The sequence below is a fragment of the Neovison vison genome, chromosome 10, assembly GCF_020171115.1.
Source record: "Neovison vison isolate M4711 chromosome 10, ASM_NN_V1, whole genome shotgun sequence".
In the NCBI taxonomy this organism is placed as follows: Eukaryota; Metazoa; Chordata; class Mammalia; order Carnivora; family Mustelidae; genus Neogale; species Neogale vison.
The window spans coordinates 73,597,331-73,615,855 of record NC_058100.1 but is presented as its reverse complement, the minus strand read 5'-3'; the positions used below and the strand labels follow the sequence as shown (position 1 = coordinate 73,615,855).

At 56.9% G+C, this 18,525-nt stretch overlaps 1 protein-coding gene across 16 annotated transcripts in view; it reads right to left on the bottom strand.

Annotated features, from left to right (window-relative positions):
- Window positions 1-18,525, bottom strand: part of NFASC (neurofascin) — a 73,021-nt gene that overhangs the window by 21,084 nt on the left and 33,412 nt on the right. For 4 of the 16 annotated variants that reach the window (XM_044267710.1, XM_044267711.1, XM_044267712.1 and 1 more), the window contains 9 exons: window positions 18,257-18,454; window positions 17,369-17,439; window positions 15,892-16,114; window positions 13,842-13,957; window positions 11,999-12,203; window positions 10,678-10,800; window positions 9,509-9,682; window positions 7,120-7,134; window positions 1,553-1,777 (listed from right to left, as the gene is read on the bottom strand). In XM_044267710.1, coding sequence (XP_044123645.1) covers window positions 1,553-1,777; window positions 7,120-7,134; window positions 9,509-9,682; window positions 10,678-10,800; window positions 11,999-12,203; window positions 13,842-13,957; window positions 15,892-16,114; window positions 17,369-17,439; window positions 18,257-18,454 — 1,350 coding nt within the window. Of the gene's footprint in view, window positions 1-1,552; window positions 1,778-5,132; window positions 5,280-7,119; window positions 7,135-9,508; window positions 9,683-10,677; window positions 10,801-11,998; window positions 12,204-13,841; window positions 13,958-15,891; window positions 16,115-17,368; window positions 17,440-18,256; window positions 18,455-18,525 lie in introns of those variants that run through there. The other 12 variants (XM_044267714.1, XM_044267717.1, XM_044267719.1 and 9 more) reach the window with 6 other exon arrangements.

Here is an 18,525-nt window from a genome sequence, read left to right as displayed (position 1 = left end):
TGGACAGTTCTGCCAAGTCCTGCAATGGGAGAGTTAGGGCGCATCCCTTGAAGTCTGAAAGAGACACATTAAGGACAAAGAAAAAGTGCCATTTTACCCTGAAAAAAGTAAACTTTGGAAACATCTGGTCCTAAGACATGATAAAGATGATCATTTAAAAAATCATGGATGGCAGCTCCAGTCTGCTGCGTTAAGGGAAATGAGGATGTTTGAGGGGTGTCCTCAGGCTCTAAGGATAAGTTCAGGGGCACGGGCAGGTCCCCCGCAGTGTCTCGGGCAGTTAGGAGTGGCACGTGAGAGTCCATGGGTTAGGCCAACGGCAGCAAGGCTGACCCCTCCAGGAAGGCAAGGAACTCTGCAGGGGGGCAAGATCTGTCCCTTCTTCAGCCTCCGCGCATCTGCTGGGTGACCTCACAGCACTCGTGGGGACACGGGGCCCTGTTATAAGGCAAAGATGCCTCCCTGTGGCCCCAAAGAATGCCCATCACCAAACTACTGGTGGCAGCTTCTAGTAGCCAACATCTTCCTATAGTCTGTGCTGTTTAAATTCTAGATATTGTACCCTCATAGCAAATTGGCGTTTTCAAGGTCTGGAGAACATACTGTCAGTTATGTGTCCCTTGTCCCCGTAGGGCTCACGTTAACTCAGTGTAATGGAATTAAAGACGATACTCACACGTGCATCAAGCCTCCATCCTCATTCAGGTGCTGAGAAGTGAGGCCCCAGAAGGTAAAGGGACTTGCCCAGGACCGGGGGGGTAGGGCGGGCGGCTACCACCCTACGGCTGCCGGCGGAGGGTTCTGGATGCTTCCCCCCTGCCCTGCCAGCTGCATCAGGCTGACTCTACAGCTGGCCTGTGCACTCTGCAAGCTAGAGGCCCTCCCTGGGCCGGTAATGCAAGGGTGTTTGATGCTTGGTTCTTAGAAATAAATGGGGGTGTGTGTCTAGGGGTGTGGGGGATGCGAGTGGGAAGAACAACAGAGCACCCCTGGGCAGTACGGGCTCCGTAGCAATGCTTTCCTGGAAGCCTTCTTAAAAAAAGGCTGCAGGGGGTGGGGAGGCTGTAGATATGCTTTGCTGAGAGAGGGGCGAGGGAAGAGCTGCCTGGCAGGGCTGGCAGCTCCCCACTCCTCTGGGTTGCGGGGCTGGAAGTGACAAGGCCCTGGGCAGGAAGCCCTCTCAGGCCGACTATCTGGGGTCAGGCCCCTACGCTGGCCCATACTCTCTCCTTTCCAGAATGCTCAGCCCCTAGCTGCTGCTCCGCATGGAGGTGGAGGCAGCCCTCCCATCCAGGACCCCAGCGTACTGCCTGCGGAGTGTCGGCCTCTGTTAACAGGATATGAGGCTAGAACAGCCGTGCGGAGCGGAGGAGGGCCGCCTAAGGTGGAGAGTGCTAGGTGGCGCTCTGTGCCCCCGGGCTCCCGGACCTAGCAACCCAGTGTGCTCTCCAGGTAGAAACAACGGGAGGCGTCGGCCAACGGCACCCCCAGACCCGCCCTCCTACGTGGGGGGCTCTGGCAGAGGGACAGGGCACAGGGGCGGCGGCAGTACCAGATTCGGGCATCTTAGTCCCGGAGGCGGTGGTGGGAGGCCTCTCTGCGGTGGTGGCGGCAGTGGTTGTAGTGGTGGCAGCGGTGGTGGTGGCCACGGTGGTAGGTGCGACACTTGGGATGGTGGGGACTGTTGTGGCTTCGGTGGTGACAGCGGGGGCAGTAGCGCCAGTACTGCTCACAGCGCCTGTCGCACCCACCGTGGTCGGGGGCCACGTGGGAGGAGCTGGGGGGGAAATGTAAAACAGCCCGTCCGGTTGGTCTGGGCGGCCCTCGGCCTGGATTTGCGGCCCCGCGTGCAAGGCAGGCAGCCCCAGGGAGGAGATGGGGCTCAGTGACCAGAAGCCTCCCCACCCGCGCGTGACGGACCGGGTCGGACGGCTCACAGTGAGAGGACACAGCCATGGGCCAGGAAGAGAATGAAGCCTTGTGCGTGTTTCATTTTCTTCTCATGGTCTGTGTGGCTCGAAGCCCCCAGCATGCACCCCGCCAAGAGTGAGGATGAGGATGGGAAAGGGCGGACACCGAATCGCTCAGGTGCCAGGGACGGCATGGGGTCCCCAGCCAGCACCACCCAGACACAGGCCATCAGCAGCACCTGGGTCTGGCTCCGGAGCTCCGGCCTTGGAGGGGGGGCAGGTGGCGGCCGTGTCCTGCAGGAGCACTGGGAAGACTCCTATTCCCAGCCATTCACTCCCAAAGTACCCTTTCTCACAGCTGCTTGAGTCCTAACACCCCCAAACCCAATGACAGAGAGCAAACAGCGCCCACTCTGGGGGTCAGCCTCCCAGTGGGGTCTGCATCTCCTGTCTTACTGTCCGCCCGTCCCCAGGCTCTCAGCTCTGGTCTGTGGCCCGCCTCTCCTCCCTTCTTCCCTGCCCAGTGATGCTCCTTCCTGTAATTACGCTGCCCTAACTCCTCTCTTCTGAGGACATTAGGGTTCCAGGAGCCCCAGGCCCCTCCCCTTCACATTAGGACGTGGGACGGGCACTAATGGAGTCGCAGTGTCACCTGTGCTCTGTAGACGGAGAAACCCCGGGACACAAGCGAGAGATATTTGTGGGCCTCTTTGTTGCATAAATCTTCAGAGAGATTGGGTCAAATCTGTGCTCACTCTCATACTCTTGTCTCCCACCCAAAGCCACCCTGGATGTCGGCCACCCCTGGGTGGCTAAGTCTATCCGTGTGACATTGTCTCTATATGCCCACTTTCCTTCGACAGAAGGGTCAGGGAAGCTAACCGAGGGCGGCCCTACAACTCTCTAGGCCCAATATTACCGAAAGCCAAGAGGATGAGAATGATGGGGCAAACCAGAGAGAGACAGACCCCCCCTCCCCTTGCCATCTCCTGTCATCTGATCATGGTCTGCTTTCTGGGACAGAAGGCAGGGATGTTAGGATGAAGGAGATCCTGTAAACCCCTGAGAAATAGCCACACGCCAGCCCTATCTCAAAGCTCCAGAAATTTAGGAAGAGAAGATCCCCCCTGCCCAGAAGGGGGGGCCAGGGCAGGGAGGGAGTCAAAGAGACAATGGCCAGAGAGCTTTTCTCAGGGGAGAATGAAGAGACCCAAGGACTTTGCAGTAAGAGCCTGAGCAACAAAGGCCCTTTCATTCCCTTGGGTCTCCAATATGACCCGTCCCCACGGAGGAGGAGGGAGAGTTCTGGGATCCCAGCCACTTCCCTATTTGCAAGATCAGAGGCGGTACTGGACCCTGAGGGTGTGCTGACCACCGAAGTCACACTGGGTAGCCAGCTGTGTCCCACGCATTCCAAATATTCCTGGGTGGGGTCAAAGCCAACGTGGACATCTGGAAGGCGTGGGGCGTGGCCAGACTCCCTGTCAAAGTCACCCTTCGAAAATGCATTAGTGCAAGGTGGACCCAGGCCTGGAAAGCTCAGTGCTGTAGGGTGAGGGAGTCCACCTACCCCACTCACCAAGACAGACAGACAGACAGACAGACACATGGAAAAGCCGGAGAGACCCCAAGGCATAGGTCAGCTCCCTTCCAGACCTGGTCCCTTGCAGCTCCCGTGGCCACGCACACACATGGGCTTTTCCCACTGCTCTGTGCTGCGGAAAGGACCCTGGAGAGGCTAGCCTGGGCAGGACCGGCTCTGACTTGGCTCCTTACCAGTGGCATATTTTCTTATCACTTCTGGCAAGTAGGATGTTCACAGCGCCTTCCTTTTCCATGACTATTTAAAAGACATCGCCAAAAAGCTTTGAGTGGACAACTCTGAGTTAAAATCATCCCGTTCTGGGTACGCACACATGGGCAGTGGTGTTACATTTCCTGGGCTCTCAGACTCAGCGGCACTTGCCAGAGCTCTACACACTCTCACATGCCCCTTGGCTCTCGTAAAGCAGAGACACACACACTACACTCCCACAGGCCCACAGGGGGGTTCGCACATGCTTCCCTGGGCATTCCAGCAAGAAGCCCTAGAAACAGAGAGGCTACGAGAGGCTAGGTTAGGGCGACTTTTTTCCTGATGCTGCTGGTCAGAGACAAGAATGGGAAATGAATCTGCAGATGCTGCATTGTCTTGCCCCTCCCCACCAACTGTCCCTTCTGCGTGTGACAAGGAGGAAGCATTTCTGATGACAGCCACCTAACCACTTTCCCTCCAGATCAGTATCAACGGTCTCGGTATCCGTAAGAGGGAAACAAAAGGCAAGGAGTGGCCTCCCAAGTGCCCTCCCATTCGAATCACTGTGGAGGTGGCAGCCTCAGCTAGGCTGAGGTCACAGCTGGCAAATCACTGTTCTCTGTGACCCACTCATTAGCTGTGTCTGTTGTCCCATAGCTGGACAGGGGCAGAAAGACAGGGAGATAGGGAGGGGGAGTTGGGGGGGCAGAGGCAAGACGGAAAGGCTCTGGGTCAGGGGAGTGAGTTGTTAGAGGTTCCCACGGGTGAGACAGGAGGCAGGTTTTCATGGAGAAACTGTCCAGTGCTCAGGTCAAAGGTGACCCAGAGGAGTTCATCCCCTGGGGTGGGTTTGCACAGAGGAGATAAGGGGCTTAGAGACGGAGAGGCCCACAGGCTGGGGAGGTGCGTTGCTGAGCTTGGATGTCCTCTCCAGTTAAAGCAGGAGTTACCGGCTGGAGAACACGGTAGCCAATGAGCAGCGGACAGTATCAGCCTGACAATGGAGAGGAAGGCCGTGGGGGGGGCGGTGTCTCAGGGCGGTGATGCGGGGGCGGCTAGAGCTAGAAGCATAGCACCCCTCCCCAAAGGCCATGGCAGCCTACTGGGTTACCTCACGCACGTTGGAAGGTACCCCAGCCACGGCTGAGGCTTTGCCACCAGAGTTTCGGGGAACACCACAGAAGGGATGGGGAAAACTAGGGAAAGGGCTTGTCTTATTCATGTTCCTGACCCCAGAACCGGCCATGGAGCTGCCTGGCAGACATTTGCAGATCTGAGTCACAGAGGAGGACAGGAGTTTCCAGACATTCCAAGGTGGAAGGTTCAGTCCAAAAATGGCCACATGGCGCATGGACGACTGTGGCCAAGCCACAGATGGCCAGGCCAGATGGGCAGCCATCCTGAGAGACTACAGACCGGGTGTGCAAGAGGGTTTATTTTTAGTGGGTAAGACATGAACAGGTAAGTGTGGGGATAGAACACCCAGGTTCAGGGACGATGAGCTGGAAGGGAGCAGCAGCCTGGACAACGGACCCGCGTCGGGTTTGTCAGACCTGGGCTCCATGGCCTGGCACCTGCAGTGTGAGCAGAAGGTTCTCGAGCATTTACAGCTGAGGACAGCCGATGCCATAAGCACATCTCATTTACAAAGACGTGCACTGTGCCTCTACTGCCATGTCCCGGGGAAGGGGTGCCCAGGAAGCATGTGTGATCGAGGTTCGGAGACCCTGCAGTCACTGTGCATACCACAATGGGCTTAGATCTTTTCTAAATGGGGAGCAGAAGGTGGGGGGGTTCAGAATGATCACCTCTCCCTCACAGGTGCCACTCATGAGAGCGGCAGCCCAGGCTGGCACAGACGCTTGCTGGCACGGTGGATTCCCTGCTACCCAACCCACCTGCCTCGGGTCCCAGGGTGCCAGAAAGGGGGAGGTGGGCTGGGAGCTGGTTGACCAATGAGCTTCTCATTGGTCAGTGGATTCTCTTGGTGTCCTGTGTCTCCCCCTCCCATGTTCACTGAGCCTGCTTAGGCTACCCTGAGCACCTGATAGAAGAGTTCCAGAAGAAACCCCTGGGCCAAGTTGCTCCAGAAAGTCAGGGCAGCCTGTGGAGTACAAGGATGGCTTTCTCCATGCTCCCCACACCCAGGACATGTGTCTTTTTCATATCCTAGTGGAGGCTGTTTGGGCCCTGTGGGGAGGCACTGGGATCTACCAGCCTGGGAAATGATGTGGAGGGGGGATGGGGAGCTGGGGGGGCATGGAGAGGGAGGGATGATGGCTACGCACCACCCACAGATCTGGCAAAACAAACACAAATCGAAGGAAGCAGGGTGTGCAACAGAAATAGAACCAACCTAAAATGGGGGTGGGAGGAAACCAGATCTGGCAGTCGCCTTCATAAGCTAACCCTCCGGTTCCTCACCTGCTTCTCAGTCCACCCCGCTGCCTAGAGCTTCAGGAGGCTCTAGTGATCCTGGGGCCCCTAGCCTTTGCTTTGCCAGGGTGAGCCTTGCCCTCAGCTGCAGAGGATGACGGGGAAGGAGCCGTGGGGTCCCCTGCCTAGCATCCCCAGCCTGAGGATAGGCCTTCAATAGTGACACGCCCAGCATGAGGGCTTAACAGGGGGGCGGCGGTCAGCGGACCTCGTCCTAAGTCGAGACCTGCCCACCCGCTCCTCCCTTCTGCTGTGCTTTTAGCTCCTAGACCCCAAGAGTGGCGGCTGTTCTTCATGCTGGAGACTCTGAGAAGCTGGGTTTCTAAGGGGCGAGGGAACAACCAGCCCACAGTGCCCACGGAGACTCCAGGTCCTGGAGCACCTGGCCCTATCCAAGGACAAGCTCAGTTCCGGTCACTGCCCAGAACCCACGGCAGACGGCAGAGCTGGTGCCGGGCCCCCATGCCGCGTGCGCGGGCTGCATGCAGAGCGCTCGCCCCTAGGTACCCTTTCAGGGGATGGCAGCCGGACCGGAAGACAGGAGCCAGCTGCCTCCACTCACAGGCCAGCATTCCTTTCAGGGGCAAGCCCGGCCACCCAAGGACGGCAGACCCTCTCTCTGCACCCCGAGATGTCAAAACTAGGCCAGGGCCCATGTCAGTCAGGGGAAGGAATCACACAGCTTCCAAGAAAGCTGCAGGTGCAGAGACTAGGTCTGGAGCCCGTGTGTGTGGGGGGGCCCTCCTAAGCCATGGGAGGGGGACCAAGAGTAAGTGAAGAGGAAGAGGGGGAAGCTTTGACCTCCTCTGGTCCTGTCCTCCGCACACAGCCTTCTTGACAGTCTGGCTTCCCAACCCCTGAAAGAGACAGTCTGGAACATGCTTTCATCCTGGGCTCCCTCCTTCTCCACCCTAGCTGGGCGGGCTCCGCCTGCACTGTCCCATGCCATGCCCATTACCTCTGCTGCTGGTACGGTACCTGCGGTTGGAGTGGCTTCAGAACACAGCGCCCAAGATGGCCAGAGAGAGGGAGAAAGGATGAGAGAGGGAAGACAAAACAGAGCACAGGTGAAACCACAGGACAAGCGAGCAGGGAAGCGTCTGGCTCAAACCTGACCCAGACAGTGTGACCAGAGGCTGGCTACTGCCCTGAGGATGCCAATTGGTGTCCAGGGTTCATGGTCAATTCCATGGGCAGTCTGTATGTTCCTACAGAAAACTTTCCACCCGGATCTTGGAGACCTCTCTAATATACTCTGATTCTACCTCCACTCAAGGACTACCCACTAAGGGGTGGTCGTAGGGACAGTGAATCTCAAGTGCTTTGTTTCCAGGTCTTTCCCCAAGGGTGTGTCTTCCCTGGCCAGGCTGATCTCTGTGAGGAAGTTTGGGTGATCTTCTGGGATGCCAAGAATTGTAGGCATAAAGAGGACATCAAACCCAGTCAAAAGGATGGTTCCCGTATCTTTGGGGGAAGATGGTGGGTAGCATTGGGACAGATGGTGAACCCTCCCCCACACCACCATTGGTCTTGGAAGGCCCAGGAGCTCTCACAGATGGCAGCCCTGAGGTCCCCGCTCAGAGGGTCTGCTGCCCCCTGTTCTTTCCCACCAGCAGAACTTTATGAAAGAAGAAACCCAACTGTGGATTGGGAGTCCTAAAAAGGAATTCCTGAATTTATTGCAAACCCCTAAATGGAGAAGAAAGTCTCCCTTTGTCCTCTCGTCCCCTGGGGCCCCAGAATGTACCCTGTGGTGGTCACTAGGGCTTGACAATGGGGTATTTGTTGAGCTGATGTTCTGTTTTGGGCCAGGAATGGGGAAGGACAAGAGGCTCTCTTTATGTCTCTCCTTATAGAATTAAGGAATCAGGAAAGCTCGTTATCCCTTTTCTGGCCAGGCTTTTGCTAAGTGCTACTTACCCAAAGTCCCCCAGCCCTAATAAACTGCCCTAGTGCCCGGGGAGGGGGCGGTTGACGAGCACACTAGGAGGGGAGTTTATTGTATGGCTCATGCCCGGTTTATAAGACCAGTGAAGGACTGTCAGCCTTTCTCTAGGTCCTGCCCGTCCCTGCTCCCGCCTGCTTAGCCTGGCCTGTTGGCCCAGGGGGAGGGGGACGATGGGCAGGGCTGGGGAGGGATGCAGGGTGGCTGTGAAGCTGAGCTGGGAGTCCCTGCAGCAGGCCTGGTAGGCCCAGAGGAAGAAGCCCTGAGGCTCTGCTGGGTGGGGAGGTGCTTGGGAGGTCCAATGTGGGCCAGGGTCAGGCTGTCGGACCTCAGCTTCTGGGACAAGCACTGCACAGAGTAACCTGTTGTCTACTTCTAGAATCCCCATTCATACTGTCTCTTCCCTTGCAAAATGGACCTCTCCTCTGCCCAGCCTCTGCATGGGCACTGCACCTGCCTCAGCTAAACCTAACATTCCTCACGTGGGACAGCAAGGAGATATTCTTGTGGCTCTCTCCTGCTGGACCATATCCCTTGTTTTTGGCACCGTGTTCAGACCTCACGTGGCAGATGCTCAGGAAACGGCTGTTGAACACACCACTGCACCTCTGGAAAACAAGGTCCCCTCCTACAGCCTGGCATCCTGGATGTTCCAGGTGCCAGCACGGGTACGAGTGGGCCTGGAGTCCCCTCTAGTGGCCTTCTCAGGCAGGCGCAGCCCAGTGGGGATGCTCCGGGGCTAGGAAGATGCCAGGAGCCAAGAGCTGAGCCAAGAGCTGGTCTCAGGAAAGCTGGCTTGGCCAGGGGCTGTTTCCCAACACCCTCCCTGCGCACAGCCTGACACCCCACCCAGCTCAGGCTCTGAGCAGGGCCAACACCTGCTGTGCTCACGCTCCTGGCGAGTAGCGTCGATCAAGGCTGCTTCCCTCTCTCCTTGGCTCCGTGTGCCCACCGGAGAAGAGGTATCCCAGAGCAGAGCCGTCCCCCTGCATCCTTAGTAGCACTGCAGTCCCCTCCCCCACCATGGGCGAACACTGCCGCAGCTCTCTGAAGTTCATTAGCACCTTTACTTTCCACATGCTGTCCCTCATGTCGTCTCTACTATGGACCCAGGCTCTCTTTCCTATCCCCCATCCCCCCAAGGAGGACAGGTGACAGATGTTAAGCAGCTGAGCAAGTCAAGGCAAAGTGCGGGTCAGGTCTGAGTGCCATTGTCTAAGAAGATCTGAGTGTTCCAGATACACCTACCTCTCAGCTTAGGGGATGGGTTCTCTTGTATCCTGTGCGGGGGCTGGAGGACCTGCAGCCTTATTTTCTCTCCAGCCCAGAAGGCTGGCGGCCAGAAGGCTAGGTGAGGGTGTTTCTCTAGGCATCAGAATTAGCCAGGACCTTCCACCCCCCAGGCTGCTGCAATGCACCTACCTTCATTCGGGGGTGCTGGTGACTCCTCGGTGACAGCTTCCCCAGAGCCCACCTGCGTCCTGGCACTGAGGGTAAAGCGGTAGCGCGATACGGGGTCTGCTCTTTGCATCGTGAACTTGGTCTGATTGGGAGAGAAGTTTTCCACTATCTGCTTTCCTAATTTGGTTCCATTAACTGGGGAGAGATAGGTAAGTGAAATTGAACTTGAGCAGCAGTGACCGTGGTAGGTTATATAATCTGCAGCTGGAAGGAGAAAGCCTTCCCGACTCTGCTGCAAAGAGAACAAGGGGAGCTCGCCCCAGGACCCTAATGACCCGGGGGTTGGGAGATTGGGGTTCAAGGGCAGAGACCTGGGCAAAAACTTCCTGGCTCTTCAAGGACACCCCAGGGCTCAGGCTTTTTCACTGATCTCATTATCTCCAGCTCACTGCAAAGTTATATAGCGGGTTCTGAAAGATTTAGTTTATAATCCCCAGGCCTTTTCAATAAGGACAAAATTTTGAGGTCCTTTCTTCCTTTCAAACACAACTAGGGCAGAATCACTAGAGCTTTTGATCATTAATGCCTCCTTTGTAGAAGGCCTATTCACTATACCTCAAAGGGGGACGGTCAGCCCAGAGATTGTTCAGAACAGCACACAAGCATGCAGCTGGCTATTAAAATCGTCCACAGCACAACACCTGGCCCTTTGAGCTTCCCAATGAGGTACAACATCGGCCACTGTGGAGGCTTCTCAAATGCAAGGACACTGCTGTCCGGACAGGGTGACACTAAGCTCTTTCAGTGAGGTCTTCCCTACCTGGGCTCCTGACATCAATGGTACCTGGTTTAGCCTCCCCGAGTGCTGTGTGGATTCCCGTGTGTGTAATGTATCCTAGCCGACGAGGCACAAATATGGTCTTTCCTAGATTCACTTGTTGGGTAGGGCTGAATCCCTCATTAGACCGGAAGCTCCTGGCAGGAGGAGCTGTGCCAGGGGCGGGAGGGGGGTGATGAGGAGGAGGGGGGGTCTCTGCTTCCCCTAATCCTCTAGGGGAACTTTCTTCCCGGCACCTCTAGCCCTCTGCAGGGCACTCTGAGCTACCTCAAGCTTTTCTACTTCGACTCAGTGAAATGGTGAGGAAGGGGCTTGTGAATCCCAGATTAAGAGAAGGAAGCGTGGAACGTACAGGCCAGGTATTTGAGCGTGTATCCGATCAGGATGCCATTGGGGTGTTCCGGGTGATCCCACTCCAGGTTGATTGTCTCCAGGTTGGGCTGCCGGACTCGGAAACGCCTGGGGGCACTGGGTACTTGGGGAAGGAGGAGAGGGCAGGGGAAAAGAAGGGGAGGGCAGAGGCAGGATGAGGAAACACAAAAAAACAGAGCACAAGTATGAAGGAATTGACCTGGGGCAACCCCCATGTTGGACAGCTGCTAAGCCAGAACCCAGGGGAACCAAAGGGGGTACGAGAGCCCTTTGCCCCATCCAGGATGCTGCTCCCTACCCCTGTATCTCCTCCCCATTTAGGACAAGCATGGCTCAGACTCTGTTTAAATGTGGAAGAAGTCAGTCAGGTTTTCCTTTAGCAGGTACTGTGGATTCAGCACACGTTAGGCTCTGTCCCTGCAAAGATGCCTTCGAGCCAGCAGGAACCAACCAGAGCTGTGGGCACAGAAGCTGTGGTTCCCAGTCTCAGACAAGGTTCCTCACCCTGGGGCCCAGCAGCAGGCCCAGGCCTCCGAGCTGAGAATGCAGGGTTCAGGGGTCAGGAGAAAGCAGCCCAAGGTGGGCCTCAAGGACAGGGCACCAGGAGCGGGAGCGACGGGGAGAGGCTGGAGATGAAACGCAAAATGAGGAGGCTGGAAAGATAGGAATAAAGAAAATAAGAGGGAAGAACAAAGGAGGAGGAAGAGAAGTAAAATGGGGGGGAAAGGCGGTTAAGAAGGGAGGGAGGAGAAAAAGAAGAGGGCAAAGCAAACGCTGAGCCGGTACAGGAGGACATGGTGAACTTCACAGGTGTCTGCCTCCCAGGCCCAGGGGGACCCTGAACCAGCAGCAGGCAGGGTGCCCCCTGCAAGGCCACCGCACACATGGGTCAGCTGTCCTGACAGAAGCTTCCGGAGCACAGGGCTGAGAGAACTCTGAACGTCCAGGGTGCTGGGGAACAAGCCGGTGCTTCTGGTGGTCAGAGTGACGGTGCTTCGGCCTCCGGAGGTGGAGGTAGCCCAGGCTCCCGTAGCGCCCTTGGCCGTGGGGGTCCGTCTGCTGGCCCGTCTCAAATTCTGTCAGCAGGCGGCACAGGTCTTCTCTTGAGACATAGCGTCTTGTCAGGCAGGCCAGCCCGGGGATGGAGCACTTCGGGAATGGTTTGCAGGATGCCGGTGCCTTGGGCTCATGCAGAGGTCACCTTGTGCTGTCCGGCCCAGGCCTGCCGGGGCTGCTTCGGGCCCAGCTGGCTGTGCTGCCCTTGTCCTGCCCCACCCCGAAGAGCTGCAGGCCAGACCTACCTCCTTCCGGGGTGGTGAACTCCTTGGTCTCACTGCGAGGCCCATCGCCTCTCCCATTGACCACGACCATCTCCAGCTTGTAGTTACTGTAGGGGAAGAGGCGGGACACCACGCCACGGGGGCGGTCACCAGGGAAGCTGGCTTGCTGCCTCTTCTGAGACACCCACAGGTTCTTCAGCAAGCTGCTCTCCCTCCAGTAGTAGGCCTTCGGGACAGAGGCGGCCGGTGAGGGGACGGTCAGGCAGAGCTGGGTTAGTTGTTAGTGGCTCTGGGAGTGACTGGTCTTCCCTTTGCTTGTCACAGGCTCCGAGTCCCAAGTGCCCTGAGCAGCCCCACCTAGGGCTGGGGGAGCGGCCCAAGAGGCCCCAGTCCTCGACCCCTAGCAAGTACGAACTGCTGTGAAACAGGAAACAGGGGTTTGGGGCTCAATCACTTCCTGAGCCACATGGGCTCTCTGGGAAATAGGCAAGTTGGCCAAAGTTTCTGGTAGAAAGGCCCCTGATTTCCAAGCCAGGGAACGAGTTGCTCAAGGAGTCCATGCCGGAACCACAAACATGGGCCAAGGGTCCGGGCATGGAAAGCTCTCTTCTGGGCTCCAAGGCCACATCGCCTGGAGTTGGATTAGTATGGTTTAGCTCGGCATCAGGCAGGAGTTGAAAAGGACAGGTTACCCCCCGGAAGTCTGAATAGGAGAGCTGATTTAATCCTTTGAAGTCAAACGCTTTCTTTTAAAATTGTTTGGAGCCCTTTAGAATGAGCTAGACGCATGTCCAGGTCCGTGGACAGCAGGCTGCCTGGTGACGAGAGCGAGGATGGGGTGGCCTTCGGAAGGTGGCAGGTTACGGGTAGAGTTGAGAGAGTTTGGGACACGAGGTACAGTTAGCGGTAGGGAAGGTGGCCCAGGTCAGGCTGTCACACCAGCGTCACCTGGGCCTCCAAATGGCCAAGGAAGGCGGAAGCCCACACTTTAGAAGGGGACCCCGTAGGAGCTTTAGCCAGAAAACTCTCCGGGCAAGTCGGTTAAGGTACGAGTGCTGGGGAGGAGCTCATTCAAGCGCACATATTTTCTTGCCTGCCTTCCCCTGCCTACCGAATCCACGGCCCCAGAGAGACGGATCCCTGCCATTCTGCCTCCGACTGTCCATGAGCCAACTCTCAGTGACGTCCCAGTCACAGAACCTGCACTAACCCACGCTTATAGCCGCCGTCACCTCCCAGACACGTTTTGAATAAAGCTCCGTGTAAGGGAGAGCCGGGCAGAGCCTGGTTTTCTCTCTCCTCTCCCCTGTACTCTTCCAAGAGGAGAGACACGTGAGCAGAAACTGCCCAGGCAAGGAGACCCGGCGTAGCCAAGGGCCTCGGGAACCCGCAGGCCCGCTAATCCGGAGTTGGCTGTGACATGGGGAAGGTGTTTACACCTTTCGGAGGCTCTGCCTGGGTGTTATGAAACCGGACCCGGTGAGGCAAGCAGCCCGGCGGGGACCACGAGGAGAGGGGAGCGGTGCGGCTCAGCGGGGCCTCAACGCTTCTCCTAAGACACAGGTGTGTGCGCTCGCTGGGGGAGGAGTGCAACGGGCCACGCGCGGCGTCCACCCGAGCCTGGCGCCCTCTGCATGGCTGTCCGCTGAGCAGTGTCTCAGCCCTGCTGTCGCAGGACACACCTGGGGATACCCGCATCATCATTCTCTGGGGCTATTTTGAACAGGACATCATCTTGAATCAACTCTGGATCCCACAGCGAGCCCTAGAACCCCTTCCGAGCAGCCTGTGGCCCGCGTCTGCTGGCCCCTTGCCCTGGTTAGCAAGCCGGGTGGTTAGGCCGGGCTGGGAGCTGTTTCCTCACTCGGTACTCCCTGAGTTGGCCCTGCACCGTGTCGGGGTAGACGCGGTTCCACTGCAGGCTGATGGCCGTGCTGTTCAGGACTCGGATTTTAACGTCAGTGGGTGCAGCCCTGGGATCTGCAATGCGTTGGGACAGAGAGCCGGTTAAGCAAGCGGGGCTGGCCCCTGGACTCGAGGGGCCCCTCGGACTTGTTCTCGGCTGGCCGGTGCCTCCACCCCACTCTGGTCACGGGGTACTCCATGAAGCCAGGACTGTTCCATGAGATTGCCCTTGGGGAGTGGGGGGAAGGCCAGGCCAAGATTGGGAGAGATGTGCCACACGTTTAGAGGGAGATTATCTGGTATCCCCCCAGCTGAGTAGCCTCCGTTTGCTCCCCCATCCCATGCACTACCCTTTTCCACCTGCTCTGCGTCCCAGCAGGCTGCCCTCTCGGGACTGTGACAGCTGCCCTCCTCCCCCTGTTCACAGGCCCCTGGGGTTTGCTTAATAGGCAAGGCCAATGGGAGACCCCAGGGCAGTTGGAGAGGGAGGTACCAGGTCCTCTGGCCGCCTCTCTGTGGGCTGCAGGGCTGCTACACTTTTCCACCCAAGGTTCTACCTCTTGCTCGTGGGGACGCCCCCGTCCGATGCCCCTTCAAGGCTCAGAGTGTTATACTGGGGTCCTGCTGTTGCTAGTCCTCTGGGTGGCTCCTGATACCCTGCTGTTTTCCCTTGAACGCCATCCTCACATTAGAGATAGTCCCCTCTGAGTGACACTTGTTTCCCACAAGGACCCTGCAGGAAATGTTAGCCACAGGCTGAAGAAGCCCTAACCTCGTTCAGGAGGGGATTCTGATGCTTGACCCCCTGAAGAGGGAGACCCGCACTCCCCCTGTTCGCCGAACTCTGCGGCAGTACAGCTCTGCCCCGCCCCTCTGCGCCAGCAGAGCACAGGTGGAGGGGGGCTGGGGGTGCCGTGGGAACTGTGGGCGGGGCCACGAAGTCCATGACTAGCACTACTCGTTCCATACTCACCAGCCAGTAGATCCTGCCAGTCTCCTGTCTGGACGTGTCTGCCACCATGAGACAAGGAGCAGGGTGGACAGAGTCTGCTGATACTATCCACTTATCCCCAAGTGGGTCCAGTCCATAATCACCTCCAGGGAAGTGGTACACGGGCCCCCTGCCTCACTTCTTCCCACCTGACTGTCAGGCACAACATGGGCCCTACTCTTGACCCCAGCAGTGGGGTCCCCAAGACTCTCTCCTCCCTTCCTTCTGTCCTCCTCTCCACCTACCTACGTGATCTTTTCTTGGATCACCCTGATCGGGAGGGGCTCCCCTGGCCCTCCTGCTCTGCTCAGCAACCCACTGAATTACTGTGCGGGATATAGGAAGGCCACTGCTGTCTTCAAAGCCAGGGATATACTTCTACATACATGCCCGGAATCTTGTTGATTTACCAAGGCTAGCCTCCAAAGAACTCTTTGCGTGCTCAGTTCCAAGGGTTAAGAGCAACACTGGGATGCCAGCAGGTAGCTGGTCTGGGTTATTCCAGTCTGGGGCTCTGGAGACCTCTATTTTTTGAGGTTTCCCCTGGGGAGCCAGGGAGGAGTCTGGCCTGTGGCCCTGTTTCTTTTGGAGGCGTCTGATTGTGGCTCTTTAGGGAGAGTCCTGGAGTCTTGGCACTAGCAAGGGTTGACATTCAGGTAGACTAGAAGGCCTGACTTCTGTTTTCAAGCCTGACATTTGCTATTGGGCAATATTGACAACGGTTTTCCCTTGCAGGGCCTTAGTGTTCACACCCATGAAATGGGAGTATTGGACTGGCTGATGACGTTCAGTAATTCTAACTACCGTTCCGGTGGTGATGACATTTCGGCTCCCAACATTATCGGGAGCCTGTCTGCCCGAGGTCACCGTAGGGAATTTCTCTTTCCTGGGAACCAGCAGTCCTCCCAGGATGTTCCTGGCAATCCCATAACCCACCCCGAGGTTCCTGGGCTGCGAGGCTGGCTGTGCACAGCCCGGATGGGAGGATCCTGGCTGGGGGATGCGGGAGGGTACTCACAATCTTCCCCGGAGTAACCGATGACAGTGTCTGGCTCAGGGCCCTTTCCAAAGTCATTTTCGGCCTGGACTCGGATCTCATAGGGCACGTAGACGGGGGTCTGCCCCACCACGTAGCGGGAACCCCAGACTGTGACGTTGTTCCACGACTCTCGAGTTTCTCTCCGCCGCCACTTGACGATGTAGCGCAGGTTGGGGCCAAAGGCAGAGGTGGCGTTCATGGGCTGAGCAGGGAGAGATTGAGGGAGGGGTGGAGCCCAGACCTACCCACAGCCTGCACCCAGCCCCAATCTGCCCAGCACCGCCCCCTGGCGGCCGTGGGAGAGCAGGCCATCCTCACACTGAGTCCTCCAAAGCCCAAAGTCTTACGAATTCAGCGGCATGTAGATTTTCTGTGACAGTTTTCACCCGAGACCTAGTCTCTCTGAGTCCCGGAGCCACCCACGTTTGCAAGTGCATAGGAAGCCAAAGTTTTATTTTCAACAGGACTCTCCTGTGACCGATCGGTAAGCAGAACAAAACAAGAAAATGACAGAATGTTCTATGACGTCGGAGAGGGATGAGTTTTGGTTTAGCCACAGCATGCCGGCTGCCAATGAACTCAAAATTACATTACTGGCTTGGGTTCTACTGAATCCGTGTGTGACTATGTTGTCCTGCCCAGCAACTAAGGGTGGGTACAACTCTGCTCTTTGTTCCCTAAGGGCCTGGTCCAGGAAGCAGTCCCCTCCAGAGCTGTAGACCAGGAGCCGGTCCTTGCAAGGCCCTGAAGATGAGCCCCAGTGTTTTGGATCTGGGCTCAGCTGCCTAGGCTGCTGTGAGATTGGGTCCCCAGAAGATGGGGACAGCCATGATCTCACACGTTGTATCTCCTTGCTTCTGTCACTCCTGGCAACAGCACAGAAATGTTAATATTTCCATGGCTGAATGTGCCTCTCTCAGACTTGGAACTGGTTTTGGAAAAAAGTCATTTTGAGACCACAAATCCCAATTCTGGTTTGGAAAACAGTCAGAGAGCCAAGATGAAGATGGGATTTTTTTTTCAAACCTGGCCCGGAGAGTTGATTTTACGTCCTCTCCCTCCTTCCTGGACTAAAAGAAAGCCTGCACTCCAAGCAGCTTGGGGGCTGGTCTCTCCTGCACCCCAACCATCTCCAGTGGGAGGACCCCAGGACACAGCAACACTAGGCACTGATGTTTAAGCTAAATCTCTTCTACACCCTCCTTCTCCTAGAGAAGTCCATTTTCGTTGCTGGTACTCTCTGATTTTGCCAGACTAGCTGCCTATGTTCCTCGGTCACCTCTGCTCCTGTCTCCAGTCTGAAATCTTGCTCTTAGACAATGCTCCTGTCTGGGCCCTGCATGTCCAGTGCAGAGAGCTGCCTTGGGGCCTCAGGCATATACGGAGCAAAAGGGCTACCAGCGCTCAAGGTCAAGAGAGCGGGCCCATCGGGAGATGGGCTGGGAGGGACCCTTACCGTCCACGTGATCTCCATGTTGTTCTTCCTGGTGCCTTCTCCCTTCACGTCGGCAGGGTTGGACTCAGGGGCTGGAACCCAAGGGGGGTGCAAAGTTCAAGTCCAATGTGCATTACCAGGGCCTCTCTCCCTCCCAGCCGACCAGCCCCTTCAGAGGCCGTCCCTCCTTAGCATCTCTCTGCACACCGACGCACAGGCAACTGAACTTTCTCCGTGGTTTTCTCCTGAGGAGGACGTGCCTTCCTAGCTGAGACTCAACGTCCCCCACCCCCACCCAGCAGGGCTAACTTCTTTTGAGTTTTAATCCCTCACTAGACAGCATTTATCACAAGGCTTTCTGCACTTTGGATGGTCCCAACAGCCAACGCAATGTGGATTATCCCCTTCCTGGATTAGCCACTAAGTAAGTTTAATGCGAGGCCAGCTTATCCCTGGCATTCAGCATTTTGGGGGAGCAGCACCACTCGCAATGAGCGGGTGTATTTTCAGAAATCTAAATTACCCAAGTGTGATAGGGAAAGAAATCTGAGATAACACCAGACTATGTATTTCTATGGCAAATCTTTGCCGTAGTGCTTCCTTTTACAGCAGACGATCCAGAATTATTAAGGATATTAGTAATAACAAATACAGTGAGCATTTACTGGGCACTTACGATATGCCAGACCTCGCAGTAGGTACCCAGACTGGACCTCCAGACCCAAGCCTCCCAACTGCCCGGGGATGGAGGCGGTCTTGCTCTCATTCCCTGTCTCAAAGCTCCGGAAGTCCAGCCTCGGAGAGGTTAAATGGCCTGCCACATTCACGTGGCCAGGAACTGGGGGGACTCAGGGGGGGCCTCAGGGCAGCTGGGTTCAACGCTTTGGGCGTCAGCTCTCGGGTACTCACGCGCCCCACTGGTCCGGTAGCGCTCGGAGGGGAGGCTGGGGTGGCTGCTGCCCACCTCGTTGATGGCAATGACCCGGAACTGGTAATTGACATATGGGGACAGCTGGAGGACGGCAGAGTTGACACTGCCCGGGAACTTGGAATGGTCGTGCCAGACCCCAGGCTGGAACTGGTCCTCTTCGAACTGGACGACGAAGTCTGAGTAGGCAAGGAAGACAGTGCTGTTTGGGAGCTGAGGTAGCGGACTTCTGTGACGTTCTGCACGGTTC